General features: G+C 43.8%; 1 protein-coding gene across 3 annotated transcripts in view; it reads right to left on the reverse strand.

The window, feature by feature from the left end:
• The window catches only part of TRDMT1 (tRNA aspartic acid methyltransferase 1), a 66,930-nt gene that overhangs the window by 10,680 nt on the left and 35,788 nt on the right, over positions 1–20,462 (reverse strand). For all 3 annotated transcript variants that reach the window (XM_075587496.1, XM_075587497.1, XM_075587499.1), the window contains exons 3-5: positions 6,317–6,393; positions 5,802–5,873; positions 4,189–4,254 (exon numbers count right to left, since the gene is read on the reverse strand). In XM_075587496.1, coding sequence (XP_075443611.1) covers positions 4,189–4,254; positions 5,802–5,873; positions 6,317–6,393 — 215 coding nt within the window. The remainder of the gene's footprint in view (positions 1–4,188; positions 4,255–5,801; positions 5,874–6,316; positions 6,394–20,462) is intronic.

The raw sequence follows: 20,462 nt of genomic DNA on the forward strand, positions 1-20,462 counted from the left end.
CGCGTTACTAACGGGGTCGCGAGAAAAAAAAATGGCCGCCGCGCTTTAGCGCATATTCATCCCGCGGGACAGGAGATGGGAGCGGGCATGTCCCTCCGCTCCCCGCTTCCCCCTGTCACCGCGGGACAGGCCGCGGGGCAGGAGATGGGAGCGGGGATGTCTCTCCTGTCCCCGCTTCCCCCTGTCACCTCGGGACAGGCCGCGGGGCAGGAGATGGGAGCGGGGATGTCTCTCCTGTCCCCGCTTCCCCCTGTCACCTCGGAACAGGCCGCGGGGCAGGAGATGGGAGCGGGGATGTCCCTCCTGTCCCCGCTTCCCCCTGTCACCTCGGGACAGGCCGCGGGGCAGGAGATGGGAGCGGGGATGTCTCTCCTGTCCCCGCTTCCCCCTGTCACCTCGGGACAGGCCGCGGGGCAGGAGATGGGAGTGGGGATGTCCCCTCAGGTCGCCGCTTACCTCAGAACCATGCTGCCTGCATGGAGGTTGTAGCGGGGGGTTTCTTCTCCCCACCGCTGTCCCCGGTGCTCCCGCTGCCTGCGCGGGAGGAGGGGGGGGAGCGGGTGGTGGTGCTGGTCGCGGCCCGTCTGTGTAGAGTGAGAGAGTGTGTGTGTATGTATATATGGGAGAGAAAGTGTGTGTGTGTATATGGGTGTGTGAGTGTGGGTAAGTGTCTGAGTGTGTGTGTAAGTGTGTGTAAGTGTGTGTGAGTGTGTGTGAGTGTCTGTGAGTGTGTAAGTGTGTGTGAGTGAGTGTGTGTGAGTGTGTGTGAGTGTCTGTGAGTGTCTGTGAGTGTCTGTGAGTGTCTGTGAGTGTCTAAGTGTGTGTGAGTGTGTGTGAGTGTCTGTGAGTGTGTAAGTGTGTGTGAGTGTGTGTGAGTGTGTGTCTGTGAGTGTCTAAGTGTGTGTAAGTGTGTGTAAGTGTGTGTGAGTGTGTGTGAGTGTCTAAGTGTGTGTAAGTGTGTGTGTGTGTGTGTGTGTGTGAGTGTGTGTGAGTGTCTGTAAGTGTGCGTAAGTGTGCGTGAGTGTGCGTAAGTGTGTGTGAGTGTGCGTGAGTGTGGTCAGTGTGTGTGCAGTGTGTCAGTGTGAGCAATGAGCAGTGTGTGTGCAGTGTGCAGTGTGTGTGCAGTGTGGCAGTGAGCAATGAGCAGTGTGTGTGCAGTGAGTGTGTGCAGTGTGTCAGTGTGAGCAATGAGCAGTGTGTGTGCAGTGTGCAGTGTGTGTGCAGTGTGGCAGTGTGAGCAATGAGCAGTGTGTGTGCAGTGAGTGTGTGCAGTGTGCAAAAAAAAAAATGTAAAAAAATTTTTTTAAAAAAAATTTTTTTTTTTTTTTTTTTTTTTTTTAAAAAAAAAACGGGAGCCACGGGAAAACCGCGTTATAACCGAATCGCGGTATAACGAGGCGCGTTATAACGGGGTTTAGCTGTATTATTGTGGCAGAGTCTATATACAAATATACTTTTGTGTTTTTCACCATACAAATATGTAAGAGTGAAGAGATGCTTTATTGTATAGGCTTAACGGTATAGCTCAACCCTGTTATAGCGCGATCCGCTACAACGCAAATCCACTTATAACGCGGTCTGAGCGTGGCTCCAGAGATTTGAAAACCTCCATTTTGCCGCGCGAGGACTTACCGGCATCTGGATCTCTAATGTGTGTGTTGTGTCATGTGACCCTCCTCTGCGATGATGCGCACGAGAGCTGACAGCTGTAGAGAGGAGAGCACGTGGACACAGCCCTATGAAGTGAGGAGAGAGCTGACAGCAAAGAGAGAGATCTAGATGCAGTAAATTCTCACGCGCCGAAATTTTAACGTGATCCTGGTTATAAGGCGGTCTCATTCTGTGGCCCCCAAGGACCACGTTATAACGGGGTTCAGCTGTATTTATGTGATATTATCATAAAAATAGGATTTTTACGTCCAGGTCTCGAATCTTCGTATATGGGCAAGCTCACAGATATTTAATAATCATATATTTCTAATATAGCACAACAGTCTAAGCGGTGCTGCAAATAGAGCTTACACCTAATAGTGGTGTCTGAGGCACAGACTGATAAAGGGATGTGCCCAAAGTCACCAAGATTCTGGATACATACATACATAACGATGTATGGCTGTTCATTTATTATATTATTCATATTGGTGGTCTCAATCTTGCTGAATTACATTGATATCTTAATTACTTTACATTTCAAGGTGTGCATTACTCTTGGAAATATTAAAATAAAGGATTTTTGATCAGCAGTAAAACAAAAGTAAAAGCTGTTTTTGGTCAGTGCTTTTATAATAAACCATTTAATATCTACACTGACTAATTTCTTGCATTGCCCTAGCGTTTGCATTTTGAGATACCTTTAGTCAAAATTACTGTTCTGGGAAATTAATTTAATAAGAAATGCCCAATAATTAAAAATGTGTTACATCATTTCCCCAAAAAACTGAGTGAATAGATTTTAAGAGGCCTATTCATTCAACTGCGATAGTGCCGATCGGGGCAGTATCGCGCATAAACTCCCACTGACACGAGTGGAAGTTCCCAAGCAACAGTTGCCCGATCGGTACTATCGCAGTTTAATGAATTACCCACCACATGCTCTTTATCATTTTGAAGAGATTGCACCTGTGACCAAGCCATTCAAATTCCACATTTGTAAATATATAACGGTCAATTAGGATCTTCAGTATGTTTATTAACTTAAGAATGTGGCAAGAAGCTAGAATATTCTGCAAAGATATGGGATGGAATTAAAGGTACAGATGCAGCAGCATGCCAGGGTGCAGTAATCAAAGATAATTGTTATTACTCCCATTCAGGCCGTTTCGACCCACATGCTAGGGGTCTTATTCAGGGCTTGGATTGGGACAACTCAAATACACGTAATATCTTCTCAAAGCGAGCATCAGACTGCAGTTAGCAAGCTTTTGTCTGTCTTCTATGAAACCACTATTTATCAGCTTTAATTTTCTTAGATTGTAAGATGTTCTTTGCTCACATTTCTTTGAATATGTGCATCAACTCTGCTTAGATTATAAAGTGTTAATACACTGTCAAAGCCATGCATGAGTAACATTAAATAACTTAACATCATGGATAGGCAAGTCATGTTTACACATACAATGGGGCCTACGCATTAAACTTTATATTTGAAGAAATAATCGCTACAAAATAAATCTCTTATTTGCATGCACTTCTATCATCTAATATGCTCCACTGTATATAACACAATGGGCCATATTTGCTCAGTTGTGCTATTCCATAAGATACGTTACAACATATTCACTTAAATGAGTACAAGGCGCTGGGACCCACTGCCTTAAACCATTCAGTGGTCTAACGGCGTATACCAAACGTCATCAATAATTGCCACCCCAGAGGCTCTTATGACTTAAGCTGCACTGTATATCATGAATATTTGCTCGGTTCACTTCCGGGTTCCGGGCCGGCATCTCATGATCGCACCGAAGAGTGGTGACGTGACCAGTCAGTAGCGGAGGGTCCGTGGCCATGGAGGTGGCAGGACCCTCTGGCACCGTAGGGATTAAGGGGCCCACTGCCTGGGCCCGCATCACACTGTATTATTTTTCCATTGTGGTCCTAGTGGTGCGGCGCCGCTAAGAATACTGGGGCGTGACATTTTACTGCTGAGCCACTGTCAATTACCACCAAGCCGGGAAAAATTGTGTCCCAGAATCCCGTGCTGCTGCGGCTAAACTGGGCATTGCAGGCCTATCGCAAGTGCAAAGGTTAACAGGTTTACATCATCAGCAGCAGTCAGCCTGATCACCCTCTCGAAAACGAGCATTTGCACGACATGAAATGTGGGACACGCTAAAGACACACACACACAGCCCTGTCACCGCTCCTTGTGGTTTCCTCCTCTCCTTGGCCCACACCCACAGGCTCCTGACACCTCCTCCTGATTGGCTGCATTACTCAGTAGCAGCCAATCAGGAAGGGGGAAGCTGCCCACCTCCCTAGCAGCAGCCCTGCTCTCTCCCTGTTTGAGGAAATCCTGCGGCCCCCCAAGGCGGTCAGGTCACTATGTCCAGAGAGGTAATACCGACACATACATGTCCAGTATTACAGTAACGCTAAGTCCAGTCTTGCCTTATTCACTGCAAATATGTGATAATATCACAATGATATTTTTCCATTTATTTACATCAAAATGAACTTAATGAAGAGTACCTGGCTTCCGAAGATTCAAATCCTTTCACATTCTCTAGAAGAATATATGTTGGAGGTTTTTGTAGCCTGAAAAAAAAATATATGGACTTTTACTGGAGAAATTTAAAAAAAAATCTAGTAAAAGATGTTCTGCAAAATTTGTACATATTCAAAGAATTATATTAATATTTTAATGTGCATGTCTCATTTTAAGAAGACATTTCTGACCATGCTTATTACTTTTCAACACCAACCACACATTACATACATATAGCCACAAGATAAGAATGCGGGTGAAAGGACAACTTTCACAATGAATCTATACATTTGTGTCATGATAGCAAATGTATGTCCTGACTTGCCTTTATTGCTAGGTGATGAAACAGTAATAAACCATAGAATAATAGAAAAAAAAAATCAGAAGTTAATAAGTAAAGCACTACTGAACACAGGTGTTTTTCAGCATCAGGTAAATTATAATCTGGTGTGAGGTGGTGTGTGAAACGTTTATTACAGGTTGGCATTGAGTGCCAATGTGGCTATCTAGGCTCCCATTGTGAGGGCTTAGGTAGCCACAGTGACAATCAATGATTTCATGTTGACAATGTTTGTTTAATTATATTTATATATTGGATTCATGTTTATTCAATGTATTTTGTATGTTAGATTCATTTTTTTGTACTTACAGTATAGTAGCCAAAAGCCCTATTAACCACATGTGGGGGAGAGGTGTTAATGTTTGTTCGGGGGGTAGGGGATTGGGTATAGTAGCGCCAGGGAGGGTTGTTGAAACCCCCGGTGTTAACCCCTTGTTTACCTTCGTTGTTATTAAAGAATTGCATGGCAATTCTTTAGTAGTCACTTATGTAGTCAAGGGGCAGGGGGGGTGGGGGGGAGGTAGCACAGTTTAAAATGTATTATTAACCCCTTTGGTACCTGTGGTATACCTTGGAAGGTCACAGGTATCAAAGGGGTTAACATATTTTCTACCATAGTGTTATGTAATAATTAATACTACATAACCCCAAGTTAGAAATATAAGATTACCCTCCCCCATGATTGCGATGCAGTAATAACCGAATAGTTATCGTGGCGTTAATTACCGCATAGCGACGCAATTTAATATATGGCACCAGGTAAAATGTTACCACACTGTTGATGACGTAGGTCATAAAATTGCAGTAAATGCATCCATTTTTTTTTATTTTAAGTTGCGAGATGACTCAGTTTTAATGAAGGTTGATGACTCAAGGCCATTAACTGTTGGACTGCCAGAGGGCACATATTACTTTGCAAGACCTCTGGTAGTGAACAGGGTTTAAAGAACAGGTTCAAACAAAGAAATAACAAAACAAGCTATTGAAACACAAATACTTGACAATGCTAAGTAAACAAACAAACAAACAAACACACACCTGCATTTTTGTAATAGCCTTAAAACACCTGCATTTTTGTAATAGCCTTAAAACATGTGTGAACTGCAAGTAAATATGTTACACAGATTATGTATGTCAAGCAGGCAAAAGTTGCTTCATGACTATTGAGAAACAAAATCAAGAGAGTCTTGATGTTTAGATTAAACATATCAAACTGTATTTGCCAACTTGAAAAAAATAGACAAGTAGACGTTGTACCTTGGAAGGATGTCCAAGACATAAAGGAAACTCTTTGCCCTTGGATCAGACACATCACCCTGCAAGCCTATTCTGAGGGAGAAAAAGCAGCACGCACAATGAGGACTTACAAATATGAACTATACACAGTCATCAATGTCAGGGGTCTTAATGGTGCGCGTTCACTAGCAATATGTATGTGGGATGCAGTAACAGGAAACATCGTGTGAGAATCCTATTTAGCTTAGCAGTTTCTCTTAGTTTAGCAGCAAATGCAGAAACTATTATTGCAATCCATTGATTATGCCGTCAACTGATTATTCTTCAAAATGTCAGATCTTGTTAACCCATTAACAGACAGCAGGGCTGTAATGCCTTGCAGTCACCTCTGGCAGCAAAATACTTAAAGCAAAACACTCAGGTAATGAGAACATAAGGGAAACCAACTGTTGGCTGCCTTTAGTGAATGAGGGAATGACGAAACAGGCCGGTTTTAGGTGCTCTATGTAAGGCAATAGCTTATTTAGGAAATGTACCGTGTAAATGGCTGGCAAGGAGGACTCATCAAGATCATATCAAAAGACAAAGCATCCAACTCTTTCAGTGGTATTCCCTAATGCAAAAACAAAAATGCAGCCTGAGGTGTTTTTTCAATGACCGCTATATATCGAATCTTAACGTACAACCGTTGAAAGATAGCTTCTAATTTACTCAATTTTATTTTCAATCCTAAAAACAATAAAATCTAAATGCAGCTTATGTCAAAACTTGATTGTAATAACACGATTTAAACATGCTTATTTCAATTAGTGCCATTATTATAAGCAAATAAATAAAATAGCCTTTCATTTCAAATATTGATATAGCCAATCAGATTATCTGGAGGAGCCAACTCCAACGTAACTCCCCCTATTTACCCTCAAACACTTCCCTGAGAACATTCAATCCTCCCCATCCTCTCTTGCTGTCATCTGTAGTCAGGATTTTTCATGATGTATGTATGTCTTTATTCATATAGCGCTTCACAGTAGTAATATACGTGACAATCATATAAATAACAAATAATACAAACAACAGATCATGGGAATAAGTGCTTCAGACATAAAAGTAACATTTCGGAAGAGGAGTTCCTGCTCCGAAGAGCTTCCAATCTAATTGGTAGGGAGAATGTACAGAGACAGTAGGAGGGCATTCTGGTAATTGCGTCTGCAAGGGGCCAAGCTTTATGTATCTTGTGTATAGTATTAGCCACAGTGCTACTCATATGCTTCTTTAAGCAAGTGTGTCTCAAAGGTGGATGGAGAGGGTGCTAGTTGGGTATTGATGGGAAGGGCATTCCAGAGGTGTGGGGCAGTCAGTGAGAAAGGTTTAAGGCGGGAGAGGGATTTAGATACAAAGGGGGTAGAGAGAAGACATCCTTGAGCAGAACGCAAGAGTCGGGATGTGCATAGTGAGAAATTAGGACCGAGATGTAAGGAGGGGCAGAAGAGTCTAAAGCTTTAAAAGTGAGGAGGAGAACCGAGTGTGAGATGCGGGATTTGATCGGAAGCCAGGAGAGGGATTTCAGCAGGAGAGACACTTAGATAGATCTTGGAAAGAGTAGAGTGATTCTGGCAGCAGTGTTTAGGATAGATTGTAGGGGAGACAGGCGAGAGGCAGGAAGGCATGACAGCAGGAGGTTACAGTAATTGAGACGGGAGAGAATGAGGGCCTGAGTCAGAGTTTTAGCAGACGAGCAACGGAGGAAAGGGCATATCTTTGAAATATTGTGGCGGAAAAAGCAACAGGTTTTAGATACGTTTTTAATGTGAGAGGAGAATTTGAGAGTGTGACCCCTAGGCAGAGTGCTTGGGCTACTGGGTGAATGATCCAAAAGTAATGTGGAAGGAGGTAGGAAGGTCAGGTTTTGGAGGAAGTATGAGGAGCTCTGTTTTGCCATGTTAAGTTTAAGTCGGCGGAGGGCCATCCAGGATGATATCGCAGAGAGATATTCTGAAACTTTAGTCTGTACAGCAGGTGTAAGGTCAGGGGTTGAAAAGTAAATGTGTGTCATCAGCATTGAGGTGATCTTTAAACCCAAGAGATGTGATTAGGTCACCTAGAGAACGTGTGTACAGAGAAAAGAGAAGAGGTCCCAGGACGGAGCCCTGGGGAACCCCCACAGAGAGATCGATAGAGGAGGAGGAGGTGTTAGCAGAAGAGACACTGAAAGTACGATGGGAGAGGTAAGGAGGAGATCCAGGTTAGAGCTTTGTTACGAATACCAAGAGTATGGAGAATGTGAAGGAGAAGAGGGTGGTCCACAGTGTCAAATGCTGCAGAGAAGTCGAGCAATATGAGCAGAGTGTAATGACCTCTGTCTTTGGCAGCATGGAGGTCTTTAATTATTTTAGTGAGGGCTGTTTCAGTGGAGTGAGCAGTGCGGAAGCCAGATTGTAGAGGGTCTAGGAGAGAATAGGTGTTGAGAAGGTGGAGCAAACGAGAGAATACAAGACGTTCAAGGAGTTTAGATGCAAAAGTCTGGAGGGAGACAAAATTGATAGTTAGAAAGACATTTAGGGTCAAGCTTGCTGTTTTTGAGTAATGGTATAACTGATGCATGTTTGAAGGAGGAGGGAAAGGTACCAGAGTAAAGGGAGGAGTTAAAAATGTGTGTGAGCATAGGGATTATAGTAGAAGCAAGAGGTTTTAGGAGATGGGAGGGAATGGGGTCAAGAGGGCAAGTGGTAGAGGGAGAAGAGGAGATCATCAGTGACACATCCTCCTCTGAGACAGTGGAAAAAGAGTAAAGGAAGGCAGGAAGAGAGTTAGGAAATGGTGTAGTCAGCTAAGTCCTGAGATGAGATGGAGAAAGAAGAAGAGGCAGCTGAGGGTAGTTTGAGTAGAGAGTCAAAGACAGAGAAGAGTTGGCGTGGGTTAAACGTGTGCGTGTTGATTAGTGAAGAAAAGTAGGTTTGTTTACCCTGAGAGAGGGCAGAGTTGAAACAGGATAGCATGAATTTGTAGTGAAGGAAGTCAACGAGAGTGTGAGATTTCCTCCAGAGGCGTTCAGAGGAACTAGTTGAGTAACACAGCATCTGCGTGTGGGAATTTGGCCAGTGTCTGGGGTTAGAAGGGCGAGGACGGCAGAGAGAAAGCGGGGCATGTAGGTCAAGACAGAAGGATAAGGCAGAGTTGTAGTTCTTGACCAGGTTGTCAGGGTCTGGAGCAGAACTGAGAGAGGAGAGGGAGGAGCGTAAAGTGGAATCAATGGCTGGTAGGTTAATAGAGCGCAGGTTTCTGCAGAAACGAGGGGTAGATGGAGATGTAGAAGGAGAGAAGCGAGTGAGAGAAAATGAGATGAGGTGATGCCAGAGAGAGGAAAGGGGGAAATGGAGAAATCAGAGAAAGAAAAGTTTTTACTGAAAACCAGGTCTAGGTTGTGGTCATCCTTGTAGGTGCTGGCTGCAGTCCACTGTTTAAGGCCAAAAGAAGAGGTTATAAAGAGAAAGCGGGAAGCCCAAGGGAGAGAGGGGTCATCAATGTGGTAGTTGAAGTCCCCAAGGAGAAAAACAGGGGAGTCTGAGGAGAGAAAGAAAGAGAGCCAGGATTCAAAGTGAGAAAGGCAGAAAGGGGGTGAGTAGAGGTAGGTGGGCGATAGATGACCGCCACGTAGACAGGGAGAGGAGAGAAAATCTGGACAGTGTGAGCCTCAAAGGAGGGAAAAGCAAGAGAGGGAGGAATAAGAAGGGTTCGGTAACAGCAGAGAGAGGAGAGGAGGAGCCACACGCCATGGAGAGGCAATGGGAATTCCTACACTTAAGATTGCCAGGGTTGTCCCACAAACAAAGCGAGCCTGATTTTTGCTGACTGTTTTATGTGCAAATCCAAGGACTCCTGTCTTCTGTTGCAGGATGTCAGAAATTGTTCTGGACTTACCTCATATGAAGTCTGGTCCAGGGAATCGCCCGCCATGATGAAAGCAGACGTGTCCCAAAACTGTAATACATTTTCAGAGGGAAACCGAAGTAGCCCTATTTAAAATTTGACATTGAGTGGGCAAGATTTCCTTCTTGTCTAAAGGAGGCCGCTATAGCCACAGTAGCCTTTGTGAGTTTTGGGGGAGCAGAAGTGCGGCCAAAATTGGAACTAAAAATGCTCCCATTGATAACAACGGTTTACACAAAACCTGAGAAACGTTTGGTGCACAACACAGATTTGTTAATGGAGATATGCATCTTTTACGTCTACAGTTGCCATGAATTCTCTTGGTTGTACCACATTGATTGACGATTGTATTGTCTCCATATTTGAACACTCTTTTCTATAAACCAATTTAACCACTTGAAATCCCAAAAAACCTTTTGCTTCCTTCTTTTTTTTTGTCAGTTTTAAGATGGATTTTTTATTTAAAGAAAATGTTATTAACCCCGATAGGGCAGCTCTTTTGTCTGGATCTTTTGTTTTTTCTCAAAAACAAAATTTTCGGAGGGGAACCGCACAACCGCTAGTACCCATCTGTCAGTTTGTGTTGTTGTTTCCCATTGCTTCGTGAAATGTAAGAGAGTCTTCCCCCTATTGGATGGTTGAATATTCTGGCATCAAAATTATTTATTTCTGAATATTGGATTAAAAGAACCTCTTCTGCCTCTGAGAATCTTGAGTGTCTAGATCTTGGCCATGATCCTGTTTCTCGTGAACCTGAAAGGAAGCCTGGAACAAGGTTCTACAACTTCTCTTGAAGTTAGGATTTACTTCTTACCAAATAGAAAATCCCCATCAAATGGACACAGCCTATTCTTTGATGTTGTTTCTGCGCTTCTTGGTTTAAGCCACAAGGCTCTTCTAGCCACAACTGTATTTGCTGAAGATCTTCCTAGCAGTTTGATAGTCATAGGAGGCGTCACACACACAGAAAAAAATCTATAGCTATCTTAAATAATGGGAATTCGGCATGAATCAGATTTCTCGATACACCCATTATAAGAATATTATTCTCCAAATCCGCCATCCAGGCTCTACGTGCTCTGGGCAGGCAAGCGGTCGCAACCAGAGGCCGCTGCTCCGATCCTACAGAATAAAAAGCTGTCTTTAAAGTGCTTTCAATTTATTCAATCAAGGTATGAATTCCTGATGAAACCCGTTTATGGTGAAACGCGTTACACTATACCAAAAATACCCAAGGGACTGAGCACCCGCTATATCCAGCTCCTGAGTGCCTGCTGACTTTGATCGGAAACGCTAGTGACCGCGGAACGTAGGTACAAGCGACATGATCGCAGACCCTCGGACGGACTCTTTGGGACTCTATATTTTTATAGTTTGTGAGCGCAAACTTGTTCTTTTCTCTTATTTTAAAACATATGACACTATATATGTTTTTTGTTCTTATAGTATATCAGTTCGCTGAATACCTGTAGAAGATTTTCTATACTCATACAAGGCGTGATGCCATCCAGGCACGTGTGCGTACATAAAGCATATTTTATCTGCCTGGCACCTTTTCAGAGAACCTCTGCACCTTTTCTCTGCATTTTTTTTTTATCCCCTATGATTGGGCCTCTACTAAGTAGGAATCATAGATCTTCAAACTGTTGGGACAGTTTTTTGGGAAGAGCATCAGTCTTAAATATTTTTTTTTTTTTATTATTACTTTGTCGATTTGCTACGCAACTCTTTTTAAATACTTTTTACACAACTAGTTTGCATCTTAAGATCACTTATATTTACCAATAATTGCTGTAGCACTCTCTATTTTTGTAGATTTAATCTAAAAACAGGCTCTCACTTCGGAGTATATTAAAGGGCATTTCCTCTTGCCCGTCTTTTGCTGCAGTTTTTTTCATTTTCAATAAATGCAGCAATTCTTTGCCTTGACAGCAATGCAATTATCTAAGCTGCCAATGGATCTGTTCTCGTGATCAATTGGCGAAGATCCTGCTTCCCGGGGCACGCAATATGGCTGCATAATTCAAAAGAGGAATTGTGTAGCTTCCTAATTAGTTACCATAGGAAGCAGAAACCATAAAAAATGTCACAAAGAGTGAAAAAAATAGGCAGTTAGTATTATCTAATATAAAAAAATAAACTTTTTTTTAAATGAAATGCTGCTTTTAAATTGGCACCCAAGGTAACGCACTTGCCAAGTGCCACGCTTACTTCAGTTTGAGCAAAATGGTCTTTTGTGTTCCATGATAAGACCTATTTGCTTCCAAATAACTTTCATGATCCTTCTCTAAAGAAAAAAAAACAAAAAGTCCATATCCAGTAATGCAAACAAACACAGACGCTTGCCACAGTGGTCATGGTGTAGCACCCAGAGTCTTTTTAAACAGGAGGCTCTTTCCTTGCAGTGGTCGATTCCTTCTTGGGTGTTGAGAAGGGTCAACCGTTTTCGTAAGGTTCCCATTACGTTATTTGGATTACATAATTTATTAGAAAAATGAATTTGTAGCATCAGATGTGGAGTTACCTTCCCTGGCCAACAATCTGCATCCAAGGAAGACAACACGGTCATTCGGGTGATGTAATTGAAAGCAGAAAATGTTGCATTGTTTCAAAATAAAATGTTGTAGACATTCTTTCACCGTGGATATCTCAACTCCACCTACTTAATGCACCAACTGGTGCAGGCTGTTTTCCATCATTGAGCCAGACAGTGAAAAAAATAAAAATATTATACACAGTGAAGCCGCATTCCCATAAACACTATAAGGTTATCAATCTATGGATTTAAGAGATCTATTACCAACATTCAGAGGCTTGAGAGTCACCTTTGACTGTCTGACTATTAAAAGTGCATAGTTATGCCAAGCATTGCTTTATATGTTAATGCTCATTTTATGAAACATGCTACCAAATGCCTCTAACTGGAATCAATTGAGAAAGCCGTTTAATATTATAAAAGCATTTTAGGCTTTGAGGCCATGAGCGAGCAAAGAGTACCCTGCAGTGTCATACAACCACTAATAAACAGCCTGACAAAATGATAATGACATCTAGAAAAGGGGTAAATATGGCTACTTATTTTACTACTGTAATTATTGATGTCCACAGTAATAAACAACTTTATAACCACAGCAGCTCTCAAGGGCAGACTTTTAAAACAACTGCCAATTAAGTTTTGATAAGATAATACAGTACCAAATAATAGTATAAATTAGAATGAGAAATGCTCATACAACAAAAATAGTGCTTAGTCGCTAAACAAATACAGAATTAACACTTTACAAACAAAGAAAAAATATATATTGTCTTTGTACTATGTTTTTTTATAGATCCAGTGGGTTCCTGCAGCTGCTCCCAGTTCTGAACACCCCCCGTTAGTCATGAAACTAGATTTTTTTAAATCTTAAAACAAGAATACTTACCAACAAAAGTGTAAGACAAACTGCCTACACTGTATCCCATTCAGTCTGCACTCAAAGTATATTGGTATAAACGTGACTCAAGCAGTCAGGAAGTATCAATATTCCCATATATAGGGTACTTTATGTAATCCCTCAAATTGGCACAGATAAAATGTTATAAAATGTTATGAATAAATTCATAACGACGACGCAAGTGCAAAAAACTTATATACATTGATGTTAAAAGTCCCAAAGGTAGGACGGCTCCATATTATGAAATAGCTGAGTAGGTGGAGTCACTGACAATCATATGACCTCCAATTAACCTACTGAATATGCTATAAGCTGTTGTTAAATATTAGGGTAACAGAACTATTGAATCTGTATACTGTACTCTCAGTGGCACATGGACTCAAAGTAATCAGAGAACATACATTAGCTGAAGGACACTATTAAGGTCCAAATAAATTCGCTAGTATCGCATAAGAGCAAATGACAATGTCCAAAGGTTTAAGTACTGTAGTGCCGACGAGTATTCTAAAACAAATCTGGGGCAATCACCAGCAAGACCCAGGTACATCCTAGGTACATGTTGCAACATTTCAGTGACATTTCTGCAGACAGACTAATGGCCCATCGGTTTAACAGCGGGGGTCCCTGGCAGTCCCATTAAGACTGAATGGGACTGCCAGGAACCCCTGCTGTGTTAATCCGATGGGTCATTAGTCTCTGCAGAAATGTCACTGAAATGTTTGCAGCATGTACCCAGCATGTAACAGGATCTTGTTGGTGATAGCCCCAGATTTTCCAACGCAAGTTTAAGGCAAGTTTTAGAATACTCGTCGGCGCACCTGTATACTGTTCTTGCAGCCTCTCATCTAGCCAAGTCAGACATGTTAAACGCAGTTTGTAGAGCTATCTGTTGTGGCGCAGTTTAGGCGATCTATAAGGTAGATCAGACAAATGAATAGCATAGTGAAGAGGATAGTACATCTCATTATTAACACCTAATGCATGTCACTGCTAAACATACTATAAAGGCGCCACATAGGTTAATCAATGCCAGTAAATATAAGTGCCCATAACTATGTGAAACAGTCATTTGAATTTATTAATACATTTTTATCATTTTGCTATTATGTAAAACCTATTATCTGTGTCAATTTGAGGGATTACATTTAATACCGGATCTATGGGAATATTGATACTGCATGACTGCTTTAGTCACGTCTATACCAATATACTTCGAGTGCAGACTGAATGGGATACAGTGTAGGCAGTTTGTCTTACACTTTTGTTGGTTTGATATTGTATATCCCTATGCACCTTAGTTTACCGTTATTTGGATTCAGGTTGAGCGGTCGGTTATCCAATTGTATATTTATTGTCGACAAGAATACTTGTCCAGGAGAACAATACAGCTGTCTGTCCATGGAGAGCCGCTTCTCGGGAGATGCAGTTGCACTTGTTCTCCCCCCCCCCCCCACTCTACCCCAAACATTTTTATAATTTCCCCTCGGTGAAACCCCCTGTAAAAGGCAAAATAAATAACCATTTTATTATTATTAACTCTTACAATTTGTTATAGGTGGTAACACTTTTACATGGACTAACATGAGCGTTCATCATAGATAAAACTATAGTGTACATAATATTTCAAAGCTCACAGGTGAGGTTTTGAAAGCCCTGCGTAGTAGAATTTAATTTATATATAAAAAAAAAAAAAAAAAAACATTAAAATATATGTCACAGCCTACCAGGGGCGGATTGGAGGTGAAATGTGGCCCGGGCATTTCACTTACCTGCCGGCCCTCCTCCCGCAGCATCACATGATGGCACATTGTCATGGTAACGCGCCGCCATGATGACGCGACGTCGATGGGAGAGGGCCGCTCTGGAAAAGTAAGTCTTACACAGGAAGTGGGGAAGAGCGCAGGGTCTCTGTAACTGCAATGCATAGCGCAGCCCCAGCCCACAGCACGCCCACCACAATGGCCCACCGGGTAATTCACCCATGCAGCCTACAACATATCTACACTTGTCCAGGACCAGTAGTTATCTAGTTAGAATTTTTTCTAATACACTACACACCAAGAAGCTCAGTACTAGGGCGCGTATGAAAAGCTTAGGGAGAACAACTATCCCAGACCTACAACTGGGACCTACCAAAAAAAATATAGGGGAACGATGAGAAAGACCAAAAAATGGCGGGAAACACGAACGGAAGCAGGAAAGCTGCCTGCCAGGGTATTGGTGTCTGTTTGCCATGTTTTGTTTAAATAAGAAGGTTTTTAATTTATTTCTGAATTGAAATAAAGCTTCCTGATTTCTTAAAGCCACAGGGAGCTTATTCCACAGTCTTGGGGCGGTTCTTGAAAAAGCTCTTCCTTTAGCTTTATTTACCTTAGACCAAGGGTGAAATCAGTTGAGGAGCGATGGCAGATCTAAGGGCCCGATGGGGGGTGGTACAGATTAGGCAGTTCTGAAGGTATCAACTACAAAGCCTTTGTATAGCTTTGTAATGTAACTCCACAACCAACTGTATATGCACTTACACAGCAAAGTTATATCTTCACATCTCTGTCTATACGTTCCCCAACATGTAAGTTAGATAAGAGGCTCTGCTGCTCAATGTTAACTTTTAAGGTTCATGCTTTTATTCAGATTTGTTTTAATATTCCCTTTGAAAGTTGTAGTACACAAAACAATCATTGTTAGTCACAGATAGTTATATGAAATAAAGTTATTATAAATATTTCATATAGCGCTTTTTCCCCAATGGGAGTGAAAGCGCGTCACAATTACAGTATAGTGCGCGGTACGCAGCACATAGGATTGTTACAGACACAGTCCCTGCCCAGATGAATTTACAATCTATGTTTTTGATGCCGTATGCACAGGGAGATAAAGTGACTTGGCCAAGGTCACAAGGAGCCGACGCTTGGATTTGAGCCAGGCTCCTCTGCTTGAAACGCAGTGTTATTGTTATAAATCAGCACCTTTACTCACTGAGCTGCTCCTTCAGCCCCTCACTTCCGGCACATTTTTTTTTTTTTAATGGAAATCCTTACAGATTTAGGAGATTATTTTTTTTCTCGTCCCTCCCCTTGCCCCCCCCCCCCCCCCACCCCAAATCACTTTGGACTTCAATAGATATTTTATTCCAAAAACAGCCAGGTTGGCAGCTTAGGACAATATGACGATATTGAATTTGGCCCTTCGAGGCAGTCTGATGTGTCCTGTTAGAATCTGTCCCTTGATTAGTCCTTAACTCGTTCTATTGAAACTTTTCCAAATGTAAGGTGTGTCACTGAAACACGTGCTTTGATACAGTACACTGAGGTTGAAAGATGCACAATGTCACTTTGTTTTGTCATTTCTTTTAAGAAAAAGTCAATAAAATGCCACCATCAATTTAATTGCAAAAAAGATTTTTCCTTTTATTTATCTGATGTTTGTTTGCCCCAGTATCTCATCAGAATAGGAACACATATACTGATATAATAAGTTACATATAAAATTAAATGGTTAATAAGCCTTTTCTATATTCTGCCAGTGTCATGTTGACATGAGTTTAAACCAATAACTGCAGTAAGTTACTAAAGTGCTGATATCATGTAACCTTTGTACTAAAGAGACACTGTTAATTACATTGTCATCAAACTATATATCAATGTTTCCTTTAATACTGGTGAATAAAACAGCTGTTGATCTATCAAGAGAAATGTTCTTCATCAATCATCTAAAACATGTGTAGCCAAGTCTAAGATTGGTGTACATATCTCTTTCTCATGCTGGCAGTAAACCTGGTAAGTATGCAGGATTGCCAGCAACAATCATGAGGTTTGCCCTCACACCCTGGTGAGGTGTCATATGTCCCCAAAGGAAGTGACAGCATGCAGTGTGTTCCCACTTAGTGGTACAGAGCATGTTTGTTCTCCGGGGGGTGATATAAGACACAGCACTGCCTAAAGTTAGGAGTTCAGTTTCCTGGTGTTGTGCTGCCTCTGTTCAGTGAGAGGCACGTGAAGGTCTGCAACAGTGTTGCAGTGTCTCATGCTATCTGTGAGTCAGTGAGCAGACGCAGCAGAGTTAGAGGAGCTGACAGAGACAGAGCAGCTCAAGAGAGAGATGCAGAAGTAGAGTTAGGAGCTTACAGCAGACAGAGAAGCTGGGGAATCTCTCTGAGCGGATAGGTGGAAAGCAGCTCTATTAGAGAAGGGACCTTCCTAAGGGAGTGCTACAAAGAGATGAGTGGCTGAGCTGTTATCTGTGAGGGGCAGCTGGCCCACATCACCATGCCAATAAAGATGCCCTGTTCGAATATACCTCCACTGTGTGAGTGTGCAGTTACTCAGCAGTGGATGGCACCACCAAGAAGGAGTTCCTCACCAGGACCATCTCCCTGCGGAAGCACAGATCCTGATGAGGTGGAGGCGCTGCACTGGATATAGGTAGGACTCGCACACACTACCTCAGCTGCCTGTCTGGATGACATCCCCTAATACCATCAAGCGGGAGACTCAGGAGCCCTGTTGCCTACAGGTGCACCACCAGACATGAACACGTAATGGGGACTGGTTAGACCACCCGGGCCAATGTGAGATTGGGGGGGGGGGGAACCCGTTACAATTGGAGGCACTGCTGAGAGACCTGTCAACAGGACAGGCTTTTGCTAGGCACACTAGGAAACAGGGAGAGTGTATGCTGCCACTTTGTGCTGTGTTGGGATGGAGCCGCAGGGACAACCTGGAAACCTGAGAGGAGTTAGTGGGTCTGGAGAGGGGCTATAGCTGTCCTAGTCACCTTGAGGTAGCGCTAGGGGTAGGATGCCTGAAGGGATAGCCTGTTAACATGGTCAGGAATTCTGGAAAGGATCTGCACTAGGTTAGCCAACAGTAGGTAGACACCCAAGTACTGCATGGAAGAGTACTCTAGTCCATTCCAGATCACTTACCGAAGGGAGCACAGACTGGGAGGAAGGAGATACAGCAGACACAGAAAGAGTGAGCCTAGCCTGAGGTAGTGCAAACACGAGTCAGATCTACATTAGGTACACAAGGTGGTGCACAAGGCATGTTTGTTGTATCGGTATGGCAGCTGCCCCGCAGAGAGGAGCTCCATGTACAATCAGAACAAACACAGCAACCAAAATGGCGACGGCGTTGGAGTCAGTAGTAATGCTCAATCAGTCCGTTGGGTGTGAAGAGCACATAGGACAAGTGATGAAGCGATACTACAGTCTTCGTCAGAAAGACGGAGAGGAGCTATCTGATTTCCTCCTGCGCATTATAACAGTCTTATGGGAAATTCGGAAAAGGGATCGTATTACGGCCACTGAGATGAATGTGTACTGTTGTGATCAATTTCTGAGAGGAGCGATACCTGACCATCCTATTGTAGTCAGGATGAGGTGCTCCTGGATACGGGGTGACCCCCTTTCCTGGAAGAAGCTAGTGGATGAGATAGAGAAACATGAAGTTGCAACTGCTGCGAATATGGATTGCAGAGCGATCCAAAATGGCGCTTCCCGCTTCCCTGGGAGACCGCGTGGGCCAGTTGCAGAAAATGCTGCAAATGCTAAAATTGCAGAAAGTTGGCCGGGATTGGTGCCAAAAGAAAAACCCCACCCTGCGGGGAGGTATGGCGCGAAAGCTGTGGCCGCGCCCTCAGGGACTGTGACGGACTCAGAGCCCCTCCCGGTGATGTGAGTGACTCAGCGCAGAGCCAGAACCACTCCCTTGTAGAGCATGCCCCTCTTTTAAATTCCACCAGGGGGAGTAAGTACAGTGAACAGCAATCAGCAACCGCTGTTCACACTAAAGACAGTACAGAATGCAGAGAAGCACACCCGCAATTGTATGGAGCCTGGCGATCCAAAGGGGGGAAAATATCCTTTCTTGTGTGCCCGTGTCTACAAAAGAATTTGAACCTGACTGGTGGTATGGACTTTAACCATTTTAGGTTACGCATAGAATACCGGGTGGCCTTGGTGGATGGAGAGGGGTGCATAAGATGTGTTTGTAACCAGTGTGAATTCCCAGGTGGCACACCGACCTGGGGTCCCAAGTGTGCCTGCTGTGGGGCACAGTTCCTAGAGCCTGTGCTGCTGCAGGCTACGGAACAGAAAGAACCATCGGCGGAGAAGAGCGCGACCGCAGTGGAGGTACCGGAGCACGCCAGCTTCGTACCAACAACCACTGGTTGTATCGCAGAAGACCCCGGTGACTCCCTTGCGGAGGATCCGATAGTGATATTCTCTGAGGAAGAGGTGGAAGTCTCGTCGGTGGTGATGTGCCTACCGGCGGACCACTACAGAGGTGCTGTGAAAGAACCGGCACTTACCTGTGTCGCGGCAGAGCGGAGTCACGTGTCGCCGGTACAGAAACAACCTGAGAGGCGGAGTCCCACGGCCATGGTGACTGATGGAACAGACGGTGGAGAGGTACCCATCCCGAGCCAAAGGAGCGGTGAGATACATCCTTACCCTCCCCAGGCGCCGGTGGTGGCAACGGCGGAGAAAGGCCTAGCCCAGGCCCGAGCGGAGCGGAGAGCAGAACCATCACTTCCGGCGGCGGATGTCGTTCTGGAGGAAGAGGTTCCAGTTGGGAACCCAACGCAAGATGGCGGCGAGTCCAGCGAGATGGCCGTGTCCTCTCGGCCAAGCAGCTGTACCAGGTTGCCTGGGTCCGAGAAGAGCCAGCAGGCCCTGCGGAAGCCTGGGAGTAAGGAGGCGAGTGAACCGGAGTGCCAGTCCGATGGTACTGGGCAAGGTAGCGAGAAGTTGCGGGTCGTAGCCCCGCGTATGCCGGCAGTGTTTCCCTATGCCCAACCCCCGGCCATAGTTAAAATCCCTGCCCCTGTCACTTTTTCCTACGGGTCCCAGTCTAGCCAAGGGTTGTCTGGGGAGTCCCGAGCCACTTTTGAAGAATGGACTGGGGAAAATCTGGACTGGGGTGACTGTTTTACCTCTGATGAGGGACCGGGGAGGAAAATGGCTATGCAAAGAATGTTATACTGCACTGATGATGACAATCGTACTGTTATGGTGGGGTGTGAATCTAAGAGCATTGGGTCAAATTTTGGGTCTCCAGGAACTTTGGGAGTTTCATGTGGGGATTTGGGTAATGTTGCTCATATGGTGCCTATTGCCCGGGGAGCCCCCTATGTGCCCTCACTGTCAGAAAGAGTTATTAGGGATCGCCAAAATTGGGTACGTAATTTTCACCATTCCAGAGAGGGCGAACTTACGTTCGAAATGGGTACCCTTGATGCAGAAAATTGGGATCCTGGCGGGTTAGATGAGACGTGGTGTAGTCAAGAGGGGATATGCTACATCTCCAGGAGATGCCTT

This window comes from Ascaphus truei, chromosome 2 (assembly GCF_040206685.1).
Source record: "Ascaphus truei isolate aAscTru1 chromosome 2, aAscTru1.hap1, whole genome shotgun sequence".
Lineage (NCBI taxonomy): Eukaryota > Metazoa > Chordata > Amphibia > Anura > Ascaphidae > Ascaphus > Ascaphus truei.